A 24,371-nucleotide genomic window follows, 5' to 3' on the forward strand; every position below is an offset into this window, starting at 1 on the left:
CGTACTAACTGGCCTCGCTTACATGTGACCAACCCCTGTTATCTCCCCTTTCCCTCTATTTTTGCATGCCTGTTTCTCCTCTCATCCCACTTTCTCCCCACCTTTGGCTCTTACTCTGAACATCCCTTAAGAAGTTTTGTACAGTCCCACAAGCCTCTTATGATACCGCATAATAAATTTCCCACAGTCCTAAGTATCCCACAATACTCGTGTGAGTCTTGTTTTCCCCTTCCTCATCAGTTACAATGTTCAGGCAGACCCTCTCTTAAAGGCTTTGAGTTCCTTTGGAGCCCATCAGTCAGTGGCTGACAAGTTCTGGTCTTTGTTACTGTTCCTGTTATCACCTGCTTCTTAGTGTTTGTGTTTAATTTGTCATTTTTCTTGTTGCTTGCCATTTCTTTTATACTGAATAGTCTGTAACGAGGCAACTTAATGGGCCAGATGCCATTACATTCAGTGAAGCCTCACGTGTGGGCTGTGTGCATTTGTGTACCTGCACTGGAGGTGGGCCCCCTTTCAACCTGCTTTATCCTTCCTGCTCTCTCACACCCGTATCTGAGCCACGTGCACTTACTGCTGCTGATCTCCCTTCCCATGCTTACTTGCAAACTGTTATGAACATCCCCCTGGCATGCTGATTTCAAAGCCCTCCTTGCCAGGTGGGCCAGCCTCTTGGTGAAGGTACTCTTACTCCACTTTGTCAAACAGGTCCTGCCTTTCACAACCAATCCACCTTCCTTAAAGAGGGACCCATGGTCATAAAAGCCAAAGCGCTGCGTGTGATACTTAAAGGGAAAAACTGCTCCATACAAATAGTCTAAGACAAATCAGGATCAAGTGGTTTACTGGTTTGTTGAAGACACCTGACAATCAGTTAATTATACATTCAGGGTCAAGATCAGTAATACAAGAGATAAACACAGTAATGGACACTAAATGTTAATAAACACCTGCAAACTTCTAAGCACCTTTCTTTAACTAAATCCAAAACTTTTCAGTCCTCTCTCCCTACCATGGTTATATGCAACCCCCCCACTGGCTGTGCAGGCTCTGAGGTTTTGGTGCACCACCCTGGTATTAACAGCTGCTGTTGTCACAGTTGACAGAATGGCTGAGGTGGGAAGGTGCCTCTGGAGATCCTCTAAGAGAGGCCCTTGCTCAAAGCAGAGTCAGCTCCATCAGCTTGCTCAGGACCGCGTCCAGTCGGGTTTGGAGCATCTCCAGGGATGGAGACTCTGTGACCTCTCAGGGCACCCTGTTCTAGCATTAGACCATCCTCATGGTAATTTTTTTTTTTTTCTGAAGTGGCTGCTTTGCCATGGGTGGTGAATGGTTAATCGCATATTTAAATTAATAAATAGGTTACAGGAAAAGCAATAAACAAAATTAGTATTAAATAATCATAAACTGCACTAACTTAAATTATAACATATCACATATTGCCTCAATTGTGCTTCGCTTGTTCTCTTTTAGGTAAAATTTGAGAAAAATTGTAGTTTCAAGAAATTTGTACCTTTTAATTAAAAGAAAAAAACCCAACTCTAAAAGTTTATTAACTAATCTGATTCAGCCCTGTAAAATGTGGATGCTTTTATGTTGTCAGTAAAACAAAATGGTGTGTGTTACAAGTGAGGGTAGCATAAGGAAAACATGGTATTCTTGTTTTTCTTGTCTTACTCCACACTAGGAATAGAATTCAGTTAAACGTAATTAGCTTACTGTGATAAATGTTTCCTCAAATGAAGGTCAAAAGGAAGAAAAATCAGTTTTGATCAGGAAATCTAGAGCCTAAACCCAATCAGGAGGATACACGGTTTAACATTTTACATTTTCAGGGAAGTGGTTCAGGGCAAAAGCATGGTATCTCTGTGTGTATTTAATATCACTGACTTTAAATCAATGCCAGAAGCTAAACAACTATAGCACTTTCCCCTGTTTAACATCAGTGAATTAATCTTCATTACAATAACAACTAAACCAAAACATATAGTAGTCCTGAAACTACACAAGGAGAGAGGGGAAGTAGAGAGGCTCTGTGAAAATTGCATGGCAGGACACTGTAGTTCTGTTCATCAACTGGCTGGTGTCTGCCCCAGCTCCCTTGTAGCCTGACTGGGTAAATCGGCCTACCCCTGTGCTGGAGGGGGACTTCCAAGTGCCTGGAGCTTGGTATGGAGCTGAAATATGGCCAGCATGCATGCGAGGACTCTCTAGCTGGGAAGTGCTGTTGCATCCCACAGCTAAGATGTGCCCAAGCCCAGAGAGAACCCAGACCAATAATTACCTAACAGAATTTGTACTTCCTGAAGAAATCACAAATGAAATTATCATGAGATAATAATGGTGGTGCTGACAAGGTTAAAATTCAAGAGCCCCTTTTCTCTGCTGATGTGTTCCAATTACTGCGCATTGTCCTTCTGCAGACAACTTAAAGCAGAAAAAACAAGCAGGGGAAAATCACAAGTTATGAATTAACAGCTTCAAGTGAGCACTTTGCATACAGTGAAGGGTTGCTTCATTAGTTGGGTTTTGTGTTGTCTTTCTTGACTTGTGGCTGCTGCCATCCTTTTCCCTAAGGGGCAGCAAGCCAAAAATTTTACTCTGGCTCTTCAGTAATAGTTGAAGCAATTTAGCTAGCTGCTAATCTCATATAGCTGATTCCCCCCACACATACATACACACACACACAAAAAAACCCCACTGAAGAGAAAAAAACCAGACGATGTTTACAGATGTCATGAACAACAACAACAACAAAAAAAGGCATTGTCCATGCTGTGTTTGAATCAAACTTACTCCAGCTACTTAAAACCTTGCTTCTTCATTAAATAAACCAATGGCATATGTCATAGAGAAAGTCAGAATAGTTGTTTAATACTTTGTATACCATGGGAACACTTCTGTCATGCTCTAAAAAAGATACACTTGATATTTCAGACCGGTATTTAAGATCATAGACCTAGTACAGTCAGTAAAGACCATGATCGATCTCTGCGTATGTGCCCCTAGAGAACAGCTGGAAAATGTAAGTTCTTGTTGATGATGCCAATACAAAAGTGTCTGTTTTGGGTTTGTGTGGCGGGGTTTTGGTAGCGGGGGAGGAGGCTGCAGGGCCAACTCCTGCTGGAAGCTGCTGGAAGCTTCCCCGGCTGGGAGCCGGACCCGCCTCTGGGAGAACAGATTCCAGAGGGGAAACCTGCCGGGAGCCGGGGGATCGGGATGGGAGAGGAACCCCTGTGCAGATCCCGAGGGCAGGGAGGAAGGAGGGGATGCCCCTGCAGCCCGTGGGGAGACCAGGCGGCAGGCTGTGTCCCCCCAGCCCGCGGAGGGGAGCGGGGGAGCAGATGCCCACCTGCAGCCCGGGGAGAGAGGAGCCCACGCCGGAGCAGGGGCTGGAGGCCCCACAAGATGGCCGCCGCTCCCTGGGAGCAGGCTGGGACTGAAGGACTGCGGCCTGCGGGAGGGACCCGCGCCGGGGAAGTGTGTGAGGAACTGCCGCCCGCGGGAAGGACTCACGTTGGAGAAGTTCGTGGAGGACTGTCTCCTGTCGGAAGGACTCACGCTGGAGAAGTTCGTGGAGGACTGTCTCCCGCGGCGGAGCAGGGGAGGAGCGCGGAGTCCTCCTCCCCCTGAGGAGGCAGGAGCGGCAGAGACAAGGTGTGACGGACTGACCCCAACCCCCATTCCGGAGGGAGAGAGAACCGGGAGTGGGGCTGAGCCAGGACAGAGGGAGGGCTGGGGGAAGGGGTGCTGAGGTTGGGTTTACTTCCCATTATCCTCGTTTTGGTTTGATTGGTAGTAAATGAAATTGATTTTGTTTTTTGCCCAAGTTGAGTCTGGTTTTGCCCGTGACCATAGTTGGTGAGTGATCCCTCCCTGTCCTTGTCTCAACCCACGAGCGTTTCTTTATGTTTTCTCCTCCCCATCCCACCGGGGCTGGGGGGGTGGGAATTAAGCAAGCGGCTTGTGTTGCCAGCTGCGCTTAATCCACAACAGTGTCTAATTTTAATTTTGTAATTATCCTTCTGATTCTTAATGCTTTTCACTTAAACTATACTAAAATAGCTAATATAGCCCTGAAAAACAGACTTTAGTGTACTCATTATGTTCCACTTGCAAATTAACAGTCGAACCTTGAAAGTTTTTCGGCTTTTAAGGCTTCTATGCTTTATTAATTCATTAATTCTGTTTGTGGCCTTAAAAATGTATTCCATATTGATGTGATAACTTTTTTGTCTTAGTTAATCTCTGGAAAATGTGTATATTGAACATTCCATCACTGCAGAGAAGCAAGTTGTGAAAAGTGTAGTGGAGTGTGTGAGTCTTCAACGTGACACTGCATAGTTCTGTTTTCTTCATAATCATGCTTTCAGCTCATGAAGAACACAAGTCCTAATGTAGACAGTGCTTAGTAAAATTAATCTGGATTAATTTATCCTCCTCTTTGTCACTTAATTCTAGTTCAAACTACTACCGTGTTTCTTATTCTGACAGATTCTTTGGGCTCTTATTATCGTACTTAAATTTTCTGAGGTTAAGAAGAAAATAAGGATGGTTATGCATATTAAAAAGTATGTAATCAAGAAATATGAAAAATATTGAGAATTGTGCTAGAAGATAAGTATTTATATTTTTATATAAATATATAATTATATTAAATATTAATGAAAGAGAGGTCTTCAAATGAGTGGATTGGGGTTCTCAGGCTGCTTTGTGAGATTGGAAGTGAGAAGAGCATGTTGAAAATGATTGCTTCCAGCATCTGGTAGGATAAAAGGGTTTGGAAGCCAAAGTCATGAAGCATCTCAGTGCTAATGGTAAACTGAAGGAGCACACTGCAAGAAGAGTAGAGGGACTTTTTTTAGAACAATGCAGGAGCAAGGGGTTATCTTCTGGATATGTAGAAATGGAACTTGTTTACTGTTTTTGTCCCCATAAAACTGATGCAGCTTTGAGGGAAAGACAAGCTCGGGGTTGTTCTGAGTTAGCTTCTGTGTCAGTCTCTTAAGCTCTGAGTGTGTTTCTTGACAAAGATGGGCTTTGGGCAAGGTCAGACATGACTTTGACATGTATCATATAGTAAAATTTCTAATAGCCCTAGAGGTTTCAGCAACATAGGAGTTCATAATTTAATCCAGATGTTAGTCTGATTAGTTGAATTGATGAAATGATGAATTTGTGCCTACCTGTTCAGCTTCTATTTCTTGAGGCCATATTATATGACAAAAATATTCTCTTAATAGGGTATTTCCATTGTAAAGAGTCCCAATTCACCTGTACTTAAATTAATGGATATATTAGTTACCAAATGTAAGTTTGACCAGCAGCATTAATAATGATGTACCAGACACTTCAAAATTCATGCATGTGGGTTAAAAAAAATCTCTTAGATTTGTAGTATCACAAGTGACCTCCATGCCCCCTGCACTCTTTCTTCGTAAGTCATGCTAGCTAGAAATGTCTTTATGAAGATAAAAGACTTTCCTGGAACAGCGGAATTGCAGTTTTAAGAAAAAAGTACCTCAAACAATTGTAAAATTGCTTGGTTTGTCAACGTGAGACCAATCGATAAACACTAATAGATCGGGTTATATGACTAATTCTTTCTTTCTGAACTCTCTGCTGATTTGTTTGAAGATTAGTAAAGAGAAATCATATGCATAAAAAATTAAAAAAAATAACTAGAGAATCTATTTTTTAAATAAGCGAACATAAATAAAACCTTTCCTTTTCAGAAAAGAACCTAAAGAACATATATAAGGGAATAAAGAATACAGTAGGTCTGAAATTCGTATGGCATTGAAATGTGTCCAAACAACTTAATAACATGTTTCCTGTCTTTTACAGTGTCTGTTACATGACTAGATAGCTGCCTGCCATTTTCCAACAGTAGTGGGTTGTTTTTTGTTACAAGCAGAAGATAATATTCAGTAATCAAAAAGGAGAAAAGGCTCTTGTAATGCAATATTGTGAATATTGCTATCAGTATAAACATTTTTTCTCTTGATGTTTGTGAGGTGTATTGCTGCTGGCACGCTACAGACTATAACTTGGCTTGTCTCGTACTGTGATACTCTTTGTGTGATAAACTCTTTGAGAATAAAAAAAAATAAAATGGGAGAGAGAGAACTGCACATCATACCTGTGGGTGGACCTTTCTGGTATGATGAGTAAATATTGCTGCAGGCTTATTTATCATTCCTTTAATTTGTTTGTAGGTGGGGGGTATATTAGTCCAGTTTGTTGCTTGCTGTTTTAACAGTATGTTATTTTAAAATTCTCATTTACTGTCGTTAATATTTAAATTAATTAGTATTCAGTATGAGAGCAAATGTATCTAATAATGAGCAAGAGAATTTAAAAGGATTAATAGAAACTTGCAGTGTCTTATTTCCTTAAACAACATCAACTTAGACATGTTTTGCATTAGAGTTACTATACCCGAAGTTGCATGTGTTCATAAACATGCAGCATAACTCACTCCTGAAACAGGTAGTATTAACATAGCTTTAATCCTTACATCTCTTGATTTGAGTCATGCAACACTAATCTGTTCTCTTGACCCATTCCCTTGAATAACCTGCTGTCTCTTTTTAGAACCAAAGTTTCCTGAAGCCATCACCACTGCCCTGATAAAGAGATTTAACGTTTAAACGAGTGTCGTAAGAGCTACAGCTATAGGTTGCAGAAAAACAAACTTTCATGTAGTTCAAGTTCCAGCTTTGCCTGTTTTAAATCCTAGATGTGGCCAGCCTTAATTAAGCACAAGCATGTGAAATGGTTGCTTGGGGTCCCATGGCTTGGTCCATTCCTGCTGCTGCTCCTTGCCCACTTTTTACTGAGTTTTAGCTGCAGGGAGGCCTGTGCCCAGAGCAGCTAATCTGCATTATATTGCTCTTGTGTGATGTAGCAGTTTCTACGTCTGCTTTGTTTTATCCTGGGCTGCGATTTGGACTATTGCAGGGCATGCCATTATTTTGTGAGGAAAAGTGGGATGAGAGGAGAGGAGTCTTCAGTATTCTGCGGGTGGGGTTGTGATGTCTAGGACTGGTAATGTGGGAGTGCTGTAGGAAGGTAGGGATCATCAGCAGTGCAGTGGCTCAGTTTGGAGAGCTGGTATGGACTGGGAGGTTGGTGTCAGTGGGGTCAAAGGATTGAAATCTGGCTTGGGGAAGCATGGGGCGTGCAGTGGAGATGGAGGAGAGGGAGGCTGTGTATAGATAGTTACATGGATTCTGAGGCTATAGAGCACTGGTGAACTGTGTTTTTAATAAAAATTATTTTAAGATGCTCATTAATGTTGCTTGCAGGCAAGCAACTTTGTTAAAGGCTGGCTCTGACACGAACATAACATAAAAACTAGAGTAGCTAATAAATAGGTAATTTAATAGACCACCTTAATTTTGCAGCTTTTCTTCATTCTTTGGCTGAATTGGAATGTTGGAGGATGGAATATTAAAGTTTTCACATGGCAAGAGATTTGTAAAGGCAGCCTGCCAGGAGAAATTACTTTGTAAACTGTAAAAATGTGCATACTGAAGAGCATGGAAATTCTATTTTTAAATAAATGATGAGGATAAATAGCCTTCAAAAACATCAAGCTGTATGAGGAAAAAGATATCTTGTAGCAATAGTATAACACTTAAATAAAATTTCTTAATACTCACAGAAGTTCAGTGATTCATACCTGCATTAGAATAGAGTTTGAACTTTCTGTTGTGATAGTGAAGGTGTTCAGCTTCCTGGACTGTGGCTTGTAGGTGTACTAATTGCTGTGTGTTAAACTGCTACTGGAAACCACTTCAAAGAGGTTGGTTTACAGGGATATCACTTGCCTTAGTTTTCACATCGAGAGGTTACGTTCCTACTTTTGCATGCTACCATGAAGGCAATCTTAGATTTGTGAATTCTGTATGGTAGTAGGATTTCTTAAAGTATTTACTGTTTAACATAATGATATTTACTGCTGCTTATGGCTGTGAAATGGACTTAACTTCAAGGCACACATTTTTACCATGGGCAGTAAACTGTTCTCGCGTATACGGAGTCAAACTTTTGTCTTTGTAAATATAGAATTATATCAATTTCTGAGCAGCACTCCTCACTAAAATGAATTAGTTTTGCCTGAAAACTTACATCATATGTCCTAAAGCATGAAGTAGAAAAAGATCCTTTAAAAATTAAGAGAAATTCTGTAGTATTTAATACTGAAGGTTCAAGTGTATCCTCCTTCCGCACCTGCTTTTGGATGGAGGGACCAGGAATTGTGGTCATAGAAACCACTGATGCCAGAACAAAATGTTCAGCAAATCTGAGACCATATTATCTGCAATTAGCAAGGGAAATTTGTTTATTTGTCATGGGAATCAAATTACTTCTGGGTAGTATTGTAGAGACGAGTGTTCATCCAGGGCTCAGGATAATGCCCTTTTTTTATGGTCCATATAATTTACCAATTCCATTCTGGTCTCATGCTTTTCTAAACGTAATTTGCAAGGAATCTTCTGGATCTTTTCTACCTGTCTAAATATGACACAGTGGGTTCCTGCTTCAGGATTGGGATTGCTGTATGTAAATAATAACATTTTTTCCCACTGTGTAGCCAAAGTGAAGTTCCAGGGCCGGGAATTGCTTCGTTAAGATGGCTTCAACCAACACATGGATAAAGGGACATGAGTTTGATATAATGAATTTAAACATTTTGCCATTCTTCCAGAATGCTTCGATACAGCCCCCAGTAGCTTAACTTTTCTTTCTTAGCTTTCTGGAATATATTACTTAACTCTCCTAATTTACGTAAGATAACTAATGGAGTATTTAGGGTGCAAAATGTGTAAGGCCTGCCTTTCTCCATAACTATATTCATACTATCTTAGAATGATTTATGAGAGAAAAATAGTGGGGCAAAAAGAAAAGATTTAAAAGGAATGTTCAATCTTATAGGTTTAGTGATAGGGAAATAAAAGGTTAAGTACAAAGAGGTGGTGTAAGAGCTGAAAGTGAGTATAGAGGCAAGGGCAATATGGATTTAAGTTTTGACTTTGGAATTTCTTACTGTTTTTCTTCCAATCATGTTCTTCCCTTTTTACCTATTATGAAGAAAGAGTGAGGCATATACACACAACCTCAGAATTAGAATTTAGTCCACAGAGCAGATAAAAAAAGTTTTTCACTATGCTTGCTAGAAATCTTGTGATATCTGTCAGTGAAACAGCATATCTGAGAACAGAATTTGGATTGGACCATTGAATTTTGTTTTAATATAATTTAAACTCTCATATCTTTCATGAAATGTTTGTTTCCTGATTTTAGAAAGCATTGTTTAGATACAGTGTAAAAAAGATTTTAAATACCACATGATAACAGAGAAGGTGAATAAGGTATTTTCATGCTTGATTATGCTCCAGTTATAAAAAAATATGAAACAGGCAGCTGTTATAACAGTACTAAGTTGCCCCTCTTGAATTTCAGCATGCCTAAAATTTGAAAAGGTACTCCTTTCTAGGAACATTTCCTGACTTGTTAGTGAAGTAGTGAATTGGCATGACAGATATATGGGAATGTTAGACATTAGAGAAGGACACAGTAAGAGAGATGAGACTAGAACTTAGGACTGCTCCATATAAAAGTTAGCATGAGAGTATTCATTATAAACCTATCAGGAATGGGCTTTCCATGGGTGTGTTTGTAATATTTAGCAGTAGTTAGCGCTTTCCAGTCCAGGATTTACAGAAGAGCAAGAGTGCTGGCCCAGCAGTTCAGTATGCTAGATAATCATAGAATCATAGCATGGTTTGGGTTGGAATGGACCTTTAAAGGTCATCTGGTCCACCCCCCCTGCAATAAGCAGGGAGATCTTCAACTAGGTCAGGTTGCTCCGAGCCCCCTCCAACCTCACCTTGAGTGTTTCCAGGGATGGGGTATATACCACCTGTACAATGATGTACAATGCATAGTCAGTGTCTTTTACCAACATTAGTTAGCAATATTCACAGCTGGAATAAGATTACAGTGTCAGGGAAATTACATGACATTAATTAACTGTAATAATTGTACTCCTCCCACAGAATTTTAGTTAGCAACCCCTTCTATTTTTTGTTTAACAAGACCAGATGTCTTTAAAGCCTTGGGTATTTCTTTTATGTGTTTATACCTGTGGGGGGAAAAAAGAAAGGTGAATGTTTTGTATGTATTTGTGTATTGTGTACTTCTGTTTTGTAGTAATCAATAATCAATGTAATTGTCTCTTTATCTAGGGGTTGATATCCAGGTTTATACTTCTAAAAATCCAACATGGTGTCCCAAAAAGATGGGAGAAAGAAACCAGACTGCAGCAAAGCAAGATATACAGCAAGTGCTTCAAACATCAAGTGCTACATTAAAATTTTTAATAACTCATAATGCAGCTGCTTTTCAAGGTAAGGCTTTCTGCTTTTCCTTTCCAAACTTGTTCATACTTTTCTTGATTTTCATCTTTGATTAGTTTATGCATGTAATAAAAGTTATCTGTTAATTTTTTTTTCTTCCTATGCTTTTATGCTTTCAAAGAAGGATTATTAAATCATGCAGGTGATTAGAAACTGCACTGCTTTTGGAATTTGTGACTTTTAAAAAATGATATTTGAGAAAAGTAAAAAACTGTTCTAGTAAGATGCTTTGATTTGAATTGTAAACCTGTAACTTGGCGTTCCTCTTGAACTTCTTTAATTTGGATGATACTAACATGCAAAATTATTGCCTGGAGTGCTACAAAAGAGAGATTTTGTTATTCCATTATTTCTGCCCACTGTGTTCTTTGTCTTGTTCTAATAGAAATACTTGGGTAGTTTGTTTTCGAGGTTCGTTTTTGGGATCTAGTTTTGTAAGCTTTTGATTCTCAAAAAAAAATTTCTGAGCTTCTAAAAATAATTTAAAAAAAAAATTGGCGTTGAGTGACAGTTGTTCCAATGCACAATAGGAAGCTATCTGATAAATTAATAGTTATTTGGGCTGGTGGTGGGATTGCCTTTTAGCAATTACCCTGCATGCTATTCAGTTTTCTCTGAATTAATAAGGCATAAGTTAATGTTGAAATTGGCTAGGAGCTGGGAAGATGTGAGAAATAGCGGCAGTATGAGATTGTATGTGATAGAAGGGGATAGAGCGTTTACCTGTGTTGAGGACAAAGCCCTACAGTCTTGTCATTTGTCTGTTAATGTGTACTTGTGGCCTTAATGACCGCTTGATTGGACAGGGTAAGAAGGTAACTTAGTGCAGGCTTAGGAAGTTGTGCTTCTGGTGACTCTTGTTTTTAACCTGTGAAGCTAAAATGATTAGTAGAACAAAAACTGCCTGGGGCCATAAAATGGGCAGCAAAGTTGACTCTGGGGTCCTAAAGCCTTCCCTTTTTGAAATTTAGGCACTGGCGCAAAGACAGGAGCCTGCCTCTGTAGCCTAGTGATGATATGTCCTCCCTATAGAGGGATGGTTTCAGGACTGCTTGAGAATTACAGTTTTTCGTTTTTTTGGTGAAATACGTGTGAGCAGTTCTTGTTGCAGGAATGCAAGCCATCCTTCCCAAATATGTAGCCTAACACTAATTACTTCTCCCACTGGCTTTCTTTCATCATTTTCTTTTAAACAAATATTTGTCAAAGCATATACTTTAAAGTATATATATATATTATATACCTTATACACTTCATATATTTTTGAAGTACATGCTTTTGTACTCTTTAATTTCCTTTTATGTAAAGAAATATAATTGAGAGAGAATATTCTGTGGATTATGGTATTATTTAGATTTAAAGCCTTGCTTAACCTTGAAGTAGTTATTTGTGGAAAAACATGCTGTTGAACATGCCACTCATTTTTGAAGAATTGCTACTGTTGCTAACTAAAATTCAAGCTAAGTGATTTCAGGTTCAGAGAGCATGATAAGATGCTGCTGATATTTTTGGGGTTTTGAACTCTAGGAACATAGTAAGACGCTATACCTGATCTGAATTCAGTTTTGACCCTGCTTTGAGCAAGAGTTTGGACTGGAGACCTCCTGAAAGTCCTTTCCAATCTGAATTACTGTATGACAGGGTGTCCATCTCAGTGTTCACCAAATCTTTAGGCATTCCCTTTATGTTTAGCTGAGGTTGGGCTGTGCAGCTAGGAGTGCGATTACCTCTTCTGCTACTTTGGCAACTGGACAGACGTCTCAGCAGTTAAGGCAGAAAGTGTGAAGGGGATTGTTGGGGTGTGTGCAGAGGGGAGGAGGTGTCATGGACTTTGCCATTGTTGTCACCTGCCTCTTTTCAAAGTCTGTTGAGGTTGGATGCCTTGGCCTAAAAGAGGTGGACTGGATCCAAACAGAACAAATAGCTAATGTTTTCTTTCAGTTTCTTACATACTCAGTAGAAAGAGGTAGGCAGTTAAAGTAAGTAATCTGTATCTGCCTCTCGAGGTATTCGGAGGTCTGTTTTCTCTCTGTATTAAATACAGTCTAGAGATCCTGAGTTCTTCAGGATGACTAAGTACTTTAGGATGACTGTGTTAGTGAAATGAGGCATCTGTCTGCCTGTCTATCTATTAACTATGTATCTATAAACTGTATCTTTATATGAGATATATTATGGAGAGCAAGAAATCATTCTTTCCTTGGAAGAGGTGACTGGAGAACTTAAGCTGTATGATAATTGTGTTTCAAGACAGTTATTTTGATAAGATAACATTCTTGCACATATCTGCATTTTTAGCATTTATTATCTTAACTGAGAAAAAGATTGTGAATGCTGTACAGGGATTGCTGTAACATGTCCATTCTAGTGGTAACATAAAAACATGCTTTTTAAACCTTTATTTTATATGCTATAGACCTATATATATGCACACACGCACACATGCGCTCCTTTTGTGCAGTGCTTGGATGTTACTCAAAGTTCACACTGACCCTTGTCTATACCTCCAAACAAAAGAGGAACAAGCGCCACCAGGGTCAACCCTTGTATAGTCACAATGCAGTGCCAGTTTTTGTGTAGGGGAAAAAAAAAATTCCCTATGGTTTCTAACAACTGGGAGAGGAATTAAATAGTCATCGTAAGAATCTGGTGATTTGGAGTGGGATGGAGCTCTGTGCAACAGAATAGCAGATCATGTGTTGCTTCACTGTTTTTCCATGCAGAGAGCACATAACCCTTTAAAAAGTGGCAATGCATGACATAGAACAAGACAGCAGCTTGTCTGGTTGAATTTCAGAGATAATAATTAGGTTGTAGAGTCTGAAAGTAAATGGACTTTTCTTTGTGCTGCTATATTTAGCAACTCTAGTACTGTACAGTTGATTTAACTATTGAATCATTTATGAATGTGGCAATCTGTCACCAAAACAGTGGACTTGGCAAGTGTGTCTCTGTAAGAAAGAGGTAATAAACCGCGTTCTTCAATACAGCATTTCCTGACATTTTTCCTACTGTGTAGGAAAACTCTAATGCCTTTGTGATCAAAGTTCTGGAGTGTATTGAATCAGGTTTTTCTGATGCAGTTTCATGTTCTTCTGTGAAATTATCACTACACAATAGATAAATGTCCACTTTATCCTAGACCAGAATTAAGTGATGTCAAACTCAATATTGTTTGAGGTCACAGTAAAATTACTACTTTTAAATATGATAAAGTTCTAGTCAGTAGCAAAAATAAATTGTGTGAACTAGACAATGTGTTGAAATCTTCTGAGCTGCTTCCTCTGGTAGCATGGTAAGCCATAAGACATAATGGAATATCTGCTCATCCTTGTAAAACTAAGTCTGCCCTGGCACTGATTCAATTGTTTTCCATTTGTAAAGTTTTCTGAAGAATGATTTGAAGATCAGAAAACTTCCAGCAAGAGCTGCTGTATCTCATGGTTTCAAATGATACATTGGCCTCTAGATCATTTGCAATGCGAAGAACTGCTTTGAAGTTCCAACATTTTCTTCTTTCTCGGCTCCATAATCCTTTATTTTTTAAGTGATACAAATAAGCTAAAATCCAAATACCTGTGAATCCCAACTTCTATTAATTAAATGAAACTGAATGATTCTATTGAAAGTCAAAAAAGTGGACTGGCTAAGAGACCTGATTGTCACACTGTTGTTATGTTGAGGGATGAGGGTCTCAAAAATATCTCTGGTTCACTAGAGTTATGCTCTTCATTCTCTGTTGCTCTGCAGACCTTACCCACAGCTACAATTGTGTTCCCTGATGGACTGAGGAAGTAGGGAATTTTAGTAATACAGGGAGATGATTATACCCACTGGTTGGTCGAAGGAGCAAAGCTGTTATACAAACTTTATTAACTTCAGAAATTATCTATTCAGATGGTATTTTGATTCCCTATGTTTATAACTTAGAATTCCTTGTATATATAACTTAGAATTGGACCCAGTATGTCTATATATAAATAAAACACAGCATTAAGGGGCTGTTTTAAGTGCAGAAATCTGGAATTTTAGATTAATACTTAAAATTTCATTATTAATCCTGAGTTTTATTTCTGTATGGCAGGCAAGTCTTTTATAATTCTAGAGGGATTTACTTCTATTGTATTTTATTCTTATCTTTTAGATACTTATTTGCATACATGTATGCTGTGCTACAGGCATTCCTGGGGTATACATACACAGGGATTTAATGGGCTTCTGTAATAACAGTTTTCACCACATCAGTCTTTTCTTAAGTTGTACTTCTTCAGCATGCACTGGTGCTCATGGATTCTTGTCTCAGCCTATGTTTGTTTACCATCACTTAATTATTTCTTCTAGTTGCAGTAATACCTGAGTTACAATTAAGCTGATGTAGGCACACTGTTCAGACTTAGATACTTGGTGAATACTAAGATTTTTTCATAATCATATTTTTGTTAGTACCCAGCTAACTAGTATTTTGGTTTATGTCTGTATAACACAGTAATCAGTGTAGACATATGCTAATTTAGAATTTTTATACTTTATGTAGTGCTCATACATTAGAAAAAGCTGTGAGATACAAATTTAAAGCATCATTCCCTTGGGAGCAGTGGCTATAGAAAGTTTGCATTTTCACAGAACTGCGGATGCCTGCTTCCTGCTTATTCTGAGAATTTTGGGAAGCTGATTGCTGGCAAAATGTAGGAGTTTGAAAGAAAAGTGAACTCTAACAGAAGGCGGCAGTATAAAGTTGGTGGTTTCAAACAAATGTTTAGTGTTGTTTCAAAGACAGCATTTTCTGTAGCCTTTCAAATTTCCAAGATTTCCAAGTACATGTGGAAAAGTGTTCACTTAGAATTTTTATTCTGTTAAGAAAATGAAAAAAAAAAAAACCCAAAACCAAAAAACAACCTCAGCAAGTCAAGCCTTGTTGAAAGACAGAACTCAAAATAATCTTGACAAGTTGGAGACAAAATCTGAAAAACATGTTCAGTAGGAACAAATGCAAGATGTTAGGTTTAATTGGGGAGAAACAGTGGAAGACATAACAGGATGGGGGATAACTTGCAATGGATCTATTCTGTAGGAAAGGTTCTGGGAGTAATGATGGATCAAAAGCTGACAAAAGTTAGCAGTTTCATGCTGTTGTAAGACAGGCAACTGTCGTTGTAGGATTCTTAAACAGAAAGACAGCAGAGATTTGTGAACTGAAACTTTTCTGTTTTGCACTGCTAAAGTGGAGAACTGTGTTCAGTTTTGGGTAGTTTACTTGAAGAAAGACATGGACCAACTGGAAAAAAGAGAGAAAAAATATGCTCTGAAATATAAACATGTAACTTAAAAAAATGGGCAACCCTTGTTCCTTTAAAATGAGAAACCTAGGGAAGAATTATGCTATTTCTTCAAAAAAATAGGTGACAACTACATAGAAGACAGTAGTTCTCTGTTCTCTGTCATGTAGTAGATAACCAATGTTTTCATACTATAGCAAAGAAAATGTAGGCTCAATGTGAGGAAATATTTTCCAGTGACAACATTAAAATGCTTTTGATTAAACTTTTGGGGGGTTTCCATGTCCACTGGTCTTAGAAACAAGCTGGGCAAGACAACAGCTGCCAAGAATTATGTTGTAGGTATGACTGGTTCTGCTTTGGGGGCCAGGGTTTAGACTAGACGGCTCAACAGACTTTTCTCGGCCTTACGACAGGTTTAAAATGTGATTTACAAAGAATGGTTAAAGGAACTGAATGTTTTAATTAGTTTTAAGCTTTATCTGTGGGTACTATGCTCTAACAAAAAAAGGGTTTATTCATTAATTTCTCTCCAAGAAGATAACACAGTTCTCTCCTATAACATACTGGGATGGACTGCTTCAGTCATAAAGATGGTTGCAGAATGGGTTTAAATTTAGAGTACTATATTTCAGTATTAAAAGAACATGAATTTGTTCAAAACTTTGTACACAATTTTTTTTTAATTATTTATTATTCTTAGAATGGAACTTTTGTGTATAGAGCTATTAAATCTATACACTGCCACTTGACTAGATACTTAGTAATTATGCTATTATGAACTGCATATTCCACGTTGGAAATTCAAGGAGTTTTGCCATTTTGACAATATAGACAGTCTTATTTTTACCTCTTTTTTTTTTTTCAAATTGCATCTCAGTGAACCTGGCATACTGCTTAGGAAAAATGGAATCACGTACTGCATTTTCGAAGGCTTTGTGAGAGGTAAAACCAATTTTCTTTCTCAGCAAAAGTAGACTAAAATTGTCTGGTTTTAGGTGGAATTTTTGAAGATAGATAAGTTACACTAAAGCAGGGAAATCCGACTGCATTTTAAGTGACTTCTTAAATTAGAAAACCATCCTGTCAAAACAGCAAAAAGGAAGAGTGAGGGAGGGTAGAATTGCATCAAATTAGAATTAATCAAATAAACATTAAAATACATTATTACAAAATTTAACAAACCAAATACTGACTTTTCCTGTGAACAACTACACCTGTACTTGAAAAAGTACATGAAGTGTAATAAAGAGAGAATTAAACTAGGAAATATGCAAAAAAGAACTGTACAGTAACCATAAACCTGGGTGGAGAATTTTGCTCCTTTGGAAGAAAATCTGAATTTACTGCTAGACACCTTAGGGCCTGTCAGATGTCACTAGAAACCTATGGTTAGACAACTGAACTGAGCCCAATACCACCCTTGACTGTAATGAAAGCTTGGACACTTAGTTAAATTTCAAATATTTAGATACCTACACTGAGGTGTCTGAAGCTGTGCCCCAATATGTATATTGTACACACCAAAGTAACAGTGCTCAGAAGTTCTCTACTCTCCAAAACCTTACAGCCACCCTAATGTAGCTTAAGGGTGAGTAAGGTCTGGGAACACAAGCAGGTTATTGAGCAATAAGCTAATATTTGAGTTTCCAGCCTGTCAACTACTTGGAGGTGATTGTGTTTTTCCTGAAGTAAATGAAAGCTGGCTTACTGCTCAGAGAGAACTGATTCCCTCCTGAGGGAAGAAGAGAGGCAGAAATGTGCAAGTAGATTCTGTGCACGTAATGTGAAATCTATTGTTCACCCCTTTGCTCATCAAGTGGCACTTTGCTTACATGCGAAATAGGAAGCGATTATCTACTTTTCTTTCTGTTCTTCTGGAATGAAGCAGAAAGGTACGTCTGTGTCATGTAATGAAGTAGGTGGCATAGTGAGTGAAAAACTTTTACTAATATTGAACAGGTCATCAGCAGGTGTAGGTAACTACTTGAATCTTAAAATAGCTGTTGATAAAAGTAGTGTCAATTTTTAATAAATCTACAAGTCTCAGCTTGTATTAAGGGCTTGAACGTAAGTCTGTGCAGACTAGAGGAGTAGCGTGATAGAGATCTGCTGATCCTGGAGTTCCAGAAGAGAACAGTTTATATTCAGTATTTAAGTGCATTTAAAATGCATATGCATAGCAGGTCACACTACAGAATGCTACACATTCACTGTAGGTCAGCTGCATAACCATTTAGCACGTGTACAGTAGCCATTTATGTAGGATTTTTGGATAGTGTCTAAAAATACAGCAGATTACTGAGAAGAGTTGGCTGTTTTCTGGGTTATTTATTTTGCAGTGTATAACTCTTAGACTTCCCTGTTGCAGCTGTTCTGGTCTGTATAACTGCTTAATATTAATTGGGACAGAAGCAAAGTGAAAAATCAGCTGTGTAGTTCAGTGGTTAGGGTACTCATCTGCCATAAAGGAAGGTTGCATGCTGCAGCTCCAGTGAGTATTTTTAATTATTTGTATAATCTATAAATATAGTATGCACTGGCATAGTTTCACCTGCCAGGCCTGAATCACTTTAGAACAAGTGTTTTTTGATGCATGTATGAACTCTGGGCTGGATGTACTTCCAATTGTCTGTATGTCATCAGTTTTGTTGCACTTTTCAGTGGATCCTCTATGGTCACCAGGACTTAAGAAGGAATTATGTGTTGAATGGGAGCCAATTAACTAACGTCTCTTAAAGAATAGAGAGAGATGCATCTAAATTCCAATGGGTGTTCCCCTCCACTACCACCACTGTGATAGCTATGGGCTGGTTGCTTGTTTTGAATGAGATAAACTTGTACGAAGTATAGGATAGATGTTCTGCAGGATCAGGCTTATTACATCACTAAGAAAATTTCTTTTAAATCAAGTTAATGTGTTATTTTTATACTGGAGTATAACATGTCTTTGTTCTGTGCTTGTGTAAAATGCATTATCTATGTATAAACATATTTATTTATTGTTAGATGTCTAAAAATAATGAAATATTTGAAGTATTCTTTGTTCTTTTTGTTGTACCTACAAGGTCTTTGTGATGTGTGAGATGGGATAACGTAGTTATAATTTGCAAGGTTTGTAGATGTACAGAATGGGACTAGAAATTTTAAGTTATAGCGTGGCTTTGCATTGTGCTCCCATTATGTCATGACAATTAAAGAGTTTGTAAGCTAATTTTCTTGCTTTTGCCTAACACAGTTTTAACCTTATGTTATTTTAAACAAATTGCTGGTAATGTAAAATATCTGAGTATCACCAATGAGTATTTAGTTTTGTCACTCCTGATATGTTACTTAAAAGCTGCACGCAAGAATCCTGTAAGCAAAGTAAGGCCTAGTTCAACCATATTAAAATTCTATGTACATTTTAATTTGCTTTCTGCTGTGTGACTGTGTTATACTGAAGCTATTACCTGGCTCAGTGGTCCCCACAGACAATTTCCCTTTCTCATTCTGATTTTATTGTCAGCATCCTACAGGAAACTGCAAATTCAATTTTGATCAGTCCCATGAGGGACTTGATTCTTCATGACTTATTGTTGTTGTTTTAAAAATAAATTGAAATAGCCATCTAATTTAAGGGTTTCCTTCAGAGCAGAGGATTAAAATCTGTAATTTCTTTTATGCAAGGGCTTTTCCTTTATTGTGTTATTAGGTAGACTCTAATATTTAAGGAAATTTTGTAGTCATTACCCCCTTAGGAAAGATTTAGTTCTTCATTTAATATTTCCATTCTATATTTAATGGTTCGTTAAGCTGGCTTTTTTCTTTCTTTCACACCTGGTGATCATAAACCTGCTGTTTTCTTTTAAAGATAATGTTTTCTTGAGTATTTATTATAATTTAAGATTTAAATATAGCCCTTCCTGCACTCACTGCACTTAGTCCTTACTGTGAAACAGATTAATGACCCATTTGGTTTAAAGAACTTTAATTTTGCTTCCCCTTTCTGTGCTGTGTTACTGTGAGACAAAATAGCCAAGAACATGGAAGATGAAATAGTGCGAAGTTAGAAGGGGACCGTGAGGAGAAGAGAAGGTAACTGCATAAGAACAAAACAGGTTAGTGATATAGTGCAGTGTGACCCTCCCAGAGGCAAAGGTGTTAACATTAAATCCTTGGGATGAGATTCAGGGCTTGATTCAGCTGCACAACAGGCATCTCTCTAGTGCTGTTTTAGCTGTCATACGGTGTCCTCTCCGTCCTCCAGGGTTACCTCTACAGAGAGGTGCTGGTCCTGTTTGTTCTCTGTCATATCTGCTGGTCCCATGGAGGATGTCCTACATAACCTCAGGAAAAGCAAATGACACTGTATTTTGGGCATAAGATTCACGTTCACTCTTTCAGACTGTAGATGTCCACATCTAGTGTCTACATGTGAGGTAGGGCAATTTGGTCCCATAATGGTCAAAGGAAATAAGACCAAATATGTCTATTTTAAATGGAGTTAAGTAACTCCAAAGACCACCTATATTAACAGTTTTTACTTACATAAACTGTATATAGTATATATTTATATTTTAAAAGTAAGGGACTAAGTTATATTAAAGCCTTAGACAATGTCACCATCACATAGTCGTCACTGGAAAAGATAAAAAAAATTGCAATTCAAATTGCTGCTCTTGAGGAACGTCACTGGTTTTGATTAGATACAGAACAGACAAGGTAGTAGGGTGAAAAAAAATCATGATCATAGGTTTGTTCTTGCTTCTAACCACAGATTTGCTTCCCTAGCTGAAATAGTTCTTTGATAACTCAGCTTCCCTCCCTGCAGTTGCTATGGTACCTAATGGAACTGGAACAGGAGCATACTGTCAAGCAGATTTGGGAAGATGCACCGAGGCTCAAGCTTTTTGCATATCTTCTTAAAACTCGGCTCCTCTTATAAAACCAATCAAGAGCACTTATACTAGTGATATAAATAATTAAAAATATCTGTGTCAATTACAGATCTTTTAAAAAATACCCAACCATCAGCTTATGTCTCTGTACTGATCAAGGCAATCAACTGGGGAATGGATTAAAAAAAAACAAATAAACAAACCAGAAATTAATAAATGCTAAAAAGCCAAACCTTAGAGAAGTAATGAGAGAAGTATAGAATTAGGGCATTAGGAAGAAAGAAGAAGAGAGAAAGGGGGAAATAGGTGTGGCCTTTTTCATTTCTTCTTCTTTATAGAACTTTACACCCTCAATTCCCTCACCTGCACAGTGTACAACCATAACAACAGTCCTTTCTTGAGACTGCAACCTAAAATGACTCTTAAGTATCAGAAAGAAAGGGGGAAGTCAAAGACAGTATTAAGAATTCAGTGTATCCAATTAATCAGCTGGTTGTTGTAGAGAATCCAGAAGGTGTCTTTTCTGCTCTTCAAATGAGGACACTACTGCTTATATAACCTGAAAAAAAAGAAAATCAGATTGTGTTGTAGAGACTATGATTCCTCTCTTCTCTGCATCATCTAGCTTTAGATTTCAGTGAAACACATTACGGCTAGAAGCTGTAAGTAGTTCCCAGCTTGGTCCATTTATGTGCAAGTATCTTCTGTAACATTGAAAGAAGGCCAAGCGTGGCATCTTCTCACTGTTTATGTTGAGAATTCAGAAAAAGTGATAGTTTTTTGACTTACCATTTGAAAATGTAAAATCTCATACAGCGAGAACGGCATTACAACATTTTCCTGAAAAGTTAAAATGAAAATTCTGAAGAGTAAGAAAAGTCTATTTGATGTTCTAGCAAAATGAAGCAAGAAAAACATTCTAAATAGGGCATGTCAAGTTTAATTCAAAGTATAAGTAGTTTCTTAAAAAAAGCTGCTAACCTGCTTCTGTTCCCATAATAATAGAGGAAAAAGTAGAAGTGGTTACTCTGACTCAAAACTTTAGAGGTTGTACAAATTCAGGGGAAAAACATGCTGTTTTGCTCTACAGTGCTACATATAGATTTTCCATTACCTTAAACTTCAGAAGTCATCACTATCTGTTTAATATGGAGATGCAGAGTTAGTGGCATTCTTTTGCTGTCAGTTTGTATACAGTTTCACAGAGCAAATACTCAGTTACTTGAAGGACTCAGCATATGAATCCAGTCAATGTGAGCTATTACGTAAATCTACACTGGTAAATGCATCTTTAAGCAAGGTCATCTCTGGTCATGAGGAGGTACCCAGCTTGGTTGAGGTGCATATGCAATATCCAGGCATAAGCAGTGTCTAGGCCAGTGCTTCCACGACAGAGTAACCACATCCATATGCGTATCGTTGAGCTGTACAATTTGCTGCTTTTATGCTCTGTAACGTGATTATTTTCACAGGTTTTCTTTTTTGCTTGAGGATGTCAAGAAATAATGATGGTAACCCATCAGAGTAGTGTTTTTAGAGCATGGCATCGAATGTATGTGTTGCAGGCCCTTAGGTGTGGTGTTGGCGCTTGAGTGGCAAGGCTGCTGGAACAGTGATAATGAACTGTACAGGCTGGAGGGAAGCCTCTGTCATCTATACTGCTTTTTAGTCCCAGGTCCCTGGAGTGAAGTGGGGTTTTGTTTCAGTGGGCACAAGTTGGCACACATCAATCTTAGGAGCAAGCTGGCATTTAGACAATACAGATGATCAGGGTAGATGGCAGTGAACCAGGGAGCTAACTTGCTTGGCCTTGTATACATAGCTATACTCTGATTAGTCTTCCAGAAAAATTTTTACAAAGTCAACAAAGGTATTTAGTAGACAAGATAAACAAGATAAAAGATGAAGTCCTTGTATGACTAACGGGGCGGGGGGGGGGAGAAGTTAACAAAAGGGTATGGGAAGAAATGGTTGATTCTTACAGTGGAGGGAGGTCATCAAAGTGTTCTTCAAGGGTGTGTGCTGTTCAACATGGAGCAAAAAAAAAAACAACTTGGAAGAAGGAACAAAAAGTAAAGGAATTCTCATGATTGTAAGTTATACAGGGTTATATAGAATAGAGCCAAATACAAAAAGTTGCAGAAAGGCTTTACAAGACTGGCTAAACAGGATTTAAAATGGCAAACAAAATCCAATAAAATTACATGTCATTTGATACATATGGGGAAAATAAATCCTGGTTCTTGTATAAAATGATAGTCTCTGACTTGACCAGTAGTAAGATCTTGTGATTGCAATAGGTAATTCTGTGAAAAATTCAGCTTGATGCTCTGTAGCAGTTAAAAAAGTAAATGGCATATTAGGAACTGTTAGAAAAGGAACAGAGAGCAAAGCAGGAACCATTGTATGTTGCTACATAAATCCATGTTCTCCTGCATTTTGAATACCATGTGCAGTAGACTACTGACAGAGGCTTAGGAATCCCTTGTCATTGAAGCTCTCTAACTTCCAAACAGAGAAAAAGCTCAACATCATCTGTCAGGAAAGTAACAGTTGTCGTTTATCCATTCTTGGGGAAGAATGAGAGATTTGATGGCTTCTCAGAGTTGCTTTGATCTATATTTTGTTCTGGGATTTTATTTTTATAGCTTATCAGTAGCTACAATATTCTGAGTACTAAAGAGATCTTTAATAACTGAAGCTGTAACAACACCCAGTGTCTGGGAGCTCAGCCAGATGGACTCAGATGAGAAATAAGCTATAAATTTTAATAGTCAAGGTGATTAGCACTGGAACAGGCTATCTATGGTGATGATAGAATATCAACTCCATCTCAAGTTCTTCAGGTTTAGCATCAGCTTTTGGAGATGTACTGTAACCAAATGGCAGACACTGCCCTATTTTGTAAAGAAATATTTTGCAAGCCCAAGGTGTGTTACAGCAGTCGGATTTTACAATCCTACTCTAATCTTAAAAATGGTGAATATGAACATATGAAAGCATTCATCGTAGTACAGTCTGGCACTAGAATCATTCTTTGGAAGATGAATAATGTCAATTTAATCAGAAAACTGAATCACACGCATCCCCCTACAGTTTTCTTCCTCATGCAGAGAGTTAATAGAAGACCACTGAGTTGTTAAAGTTCTCCAAGCAGTTTTACAACAAAGTGGGATTTAGTGTGGTATGTGTATTACGAAATTCTTCTCAAGTATAAATATCACATCTAGTGTTTGTGGTTGCTTTGGATTCTCTTTGCATGCTTTATACATTTTCTAAGGGCCTTAGGACCCATGCATTTTTGTATCCGTACTGAATCCTTTCTGGATTGCTAGGCTTAGGGGTATCAAGTCATGTTACATGTTTAAGTCTTGAAGTCATTTTCACTTACTTTAAACATCACAGACCTGTACACCACTGACATTATTGCTCTGTGCTGTCAGTTTTTGCATAATTATTCATTAAGGCTTTTTTAAAAAACAGATAATGTCCAAAATTTCTTCCATGTCTCTTTGCACTCTTCACCATGATTCATACTGTCTAATTGAATTTGGCTCCAGCTTTTAAGAAAATAGTATTTAGAGCCTGAGATCCATCAATGGAACTTCAAGCCATTAAGTTATACAACAAAACAGGATTTCAAAGACTTTGGCAAATATTTTATTTTTTGGTCACAAATGGAGAAAGGTTGTGCATGCAACTACTTTATTTCTTACCAAGCTAAGATACTTTCAGTGTCTTGAAATCTTGCAACAGCGTTATTTCACCATGAAAAGCAATCCCCCCCC

General features: G+C 38.0%; 1 protein-coding gene across 1 annotated transcript in view; it reads left to right on the forward strand.

Annotated features, from left to right (window-relative positions):
• Window positions 1-1,107: 1,107 nt before the first annotated feature.
• Window positions 1,108-24,371, forward strand: part of GPC5 (glypican 5) — a 713,875-nt gene continuing 690,611 nt past the window's right edge. Inside the window, 2 exon segments of the mRNA XM_010581507.1 lie at window positions 1,108-1,282; window positions 10,257-10,418. Coding sequence (XP_010579809.1) covers window positions 1,108-1,282; window positions 10,257-10,418 — 337 coding nt within the window.

The sequence above is a fragment of the Haliaeetus leucocephalus genome, unplaced genomic scaffold (assembly GCF_000737465.1).
Source record: "Haliaeetus leucocephalus isolate CR32 unplaced genomic scaffold, Haliaeetus_leucocephalus-4.0 Scaffold784, whole genome shotgun sequence".
Taxonomy (NCBI): Eukaryota; Metazoa; Chordata; class Aves; order Accipitriformes; family Accipitridae; genus Haliaeetus; species Haliaeetus leucocephalus.